This window comes from Triticum aestivum, chromosome 7D (genome assembly GCF_018294505.1).
Source record: "Triticum aestivum cultivar Chinese Spring chromosome 7D, IWGSC CS RefSeq v2.1, whole genome shotgun sequence".
Taxonomy (NCBI): domain Eukaryota; kingdom Viridiplantae; phylum Streptophyta; class Magnoliopsida; order Poales; family Poaceae; genus Triticum; species Triticum aestivum.
Window position 1 is genome coordinate 79,963,006 of NC_057814.1, and position 2,209 is coordinate 79,965,214.

Below are 2,209 nucleotides of genomic sequence, written 5' to 3' on the forward strand. Positions count from 1 at the left end.
ACTTTTGTAATTAAGAAGATGAGAATTAAGCACACTTGCCCTATTAGTACAGAGACAACAAGGGTAAGTGCCAAGTGGCTTGCACAGAAGTATGAGTCACTGTTCAGATCTGATCTAACAACTGGCATTCAGACTTTGATTGATGCCTACATGGAGAAGTATGGTGTGGATGTGCCCAAGTCAATGGCATATAGGGCAAAGAACCTAGCTATTGATGATGTGCTAGGAGACCACAAGAAGCAATACCCTAGGTTGAAAGACTATGCTCAGACAGTGATGGATACAAACCCTGGGAGTAGAGTAGTAGTCACTACTGTAACTCCAACACCCACTGAAAAAATCCCCCATCCAGGTCCAAGATTCCATGCTATGTTCTATTGCATCAATGGAGCAAGGGAGGGGTTTCTCAAGGGGTGCAGACCATTCATTGGTTAGTTTGTTCACCTTGTGCATTAGTTACATATTGTTTCATCTTGAAATGCATTTGAATGTTTTTAATACTGAATTTGCTTGCTCATTCAGGTGTTGATGGGTGCTTCATTAAGTTAACTACTGGTGCTCAACTACTTGCTGCCACTGGTAGAGATGGCAACAACAATATATACCCACTAGCATTTGGTATTGTTGGGCAAGAGGACACACCTAACTGGTGTTGGTTTCTACACCAACTTAAAATCTGCCTAGGAGGAGAAGTGGGAAGGTTTGGTCCATATACAATAATGTCAGATAGACAAAAGGTATGTGCTTGCATCTTATGTCATTGTTCCTATATGGTTGTTTTGTGCTAGATAGTAGCTTAGCTAGTTTAATTGTGTGTCCCAGGGCCTACTAAATGCAGTGAATGCTGTCTTTCCTAAGTGCAACCAAAGGTTCTGCCTTAGGCATATCTATGCAAACTTCCAAAATGCTGGGTTTAGGGGGGAAGATCTGAAAAAGTGTATGGATAATGCTGCCTATGCATATAGTGAACACAAATTTAACATTGCAATGAATGACCTTAGAGCTGAGTGTGAGCAAGCTTGGGAGTGGCTTTGTCAAATACCCAAGAAAACATGAGCAAGGCATGCATTTGACACAAACTGCAAGACTGACCTTGTAGTTAACAATTTATCTGAGGTGTTCAACAAGTATGTCCTAGATGTTAGGAAGAAACCAATTAGGACAATGTGTGATGGAATAAAGGATAAGCAGATGGTGAGGTGGCATAGGAACAGGGAGAGTGGAAAGAAAGCTAGATGGGACATAACACCCCATTATAGTGAGAAGCTAGAGGTTGAGAAGGAGAGGGCCAAATATTGCAAACCAATTCAAGCTGGTGTGGACTTGTGGCAAGTTACAAGTGGGCAGCAAATCCATGCTGTTAACTTGCAAATGCACACATGTGGGTGCAGAAAATGGGACCTAAGTGGCATCCCATGTAACCATGCCATCTCAGCAATAAACAAGGCCAAAAGAAAACCAGAGGATTATGTCAGCAAGTTCTTCAAGAAAGAAATTTATCTGGTAGCTTATGAACCAATGATCTATCCAGTTCCTGGTGAGCATGACTGGACAAGGACCCCTGGTCCAGACATTGACCCACCTGCATTTAAAGTGAAGAGAGGAAGAAAGAAAGAGAAGAGGATCAAGGGGAAATTTGAAGTTCCAAAGCCTAAGGTGACATCAAGAATGGGGACTATAACATGTGGCAATTGTGGACTGCAAGGACATAGGTACACAAGCTGCAACAAGCAGTTGAAGCCTGAGCTGGCTTTGAGGAAGAACAAACATGTGTTAATCCTCTAATAAGTAGTAACAGGTTTTCCTTCTTGTACATTCTATTTTTTTAAGTACTAACTCATTTTCCTTCTTTGTTTATGCAAGCCTCTTGCAAGGAATTCCAATGCTGGTGCTGCTGCTACTACACCAGCATCAAGAACTTCTCATCCAACTCCTACAACAACACCAACAGCTGGAACAGGAGCTGGGAGAGGAGCTGGGAGAGGAGCTGGGAGAGGGGCTGCAGCTGCAGCTGCTGGGAGTGGTGCTGCTAGAGGTGCTGGTAGAGGTGCTGCACCAGGTGCTGGGAGAGGTGCTGGGAGAGGGAGAGGTACATTCTCTGCCCCAAGGCAATCTGGTCCCTCCACATCTACTGCTCCCTCCACATCTACTGCTGGGAGAGGTGCTGGTGGTACACATAGTGGATGGAGGAGCTACTTCTATGCAAGTG

At 44.0% G+C, this 2,209-nt stretch overlaps 1 protein-coding gene across 1 annotated transcript; it reads left to right on the plus strand.

The window, feature by feature from the left end:
- Positions 1 to 218: 218 nt before the first annotated feature.
- Positions 219 to 1,176, plus strand: LOC123163843 (protein FAR1-RELATED SEQUENCE 6-like). Its single transcript, XM_044581223.1, has 3 exons — positions 219 to 430; positions 523 to 737; positions 823 to 1,176. The coding sequence occupies exons 1-3, from the start codon at positions 277 to 279 to the stop codon at positions 1,054 to 1,056; spliced, it is 603 nt and encodes a 200-aa protein (XP_044437158.1). The 5' UTR covers positions 219 to 276; the 3' UTR covers positions 1,057 to 1,176.
- Positions 1,177 to 2,209: the final 1,033 nt, after the last annotated feature.

Bases quoted from the DNA above. Each gene is read 5' to 3' on its own strand.
- LOC123163843 (XM_044581223.1), top strand. From the start codon at position 277: ATGGATACAAACCCTGGGAGTAGAGTAGTAGTCACTACTGTAACTCCA. The intron at 431-522 runs GTTAGTTTGTTC...TTGCTCATTCAG, and splicing joins GGGGTGCAGACCATTCATTG to GTGTTGATGGGTGCTTCATT. The intron at 738-822 runs GTATGTGCTTGC...TGTGTGTCCCAG, and splicing joins TAATGTCAGATAGACAAAAG to GGCCTACTAAATGCAGTGAA.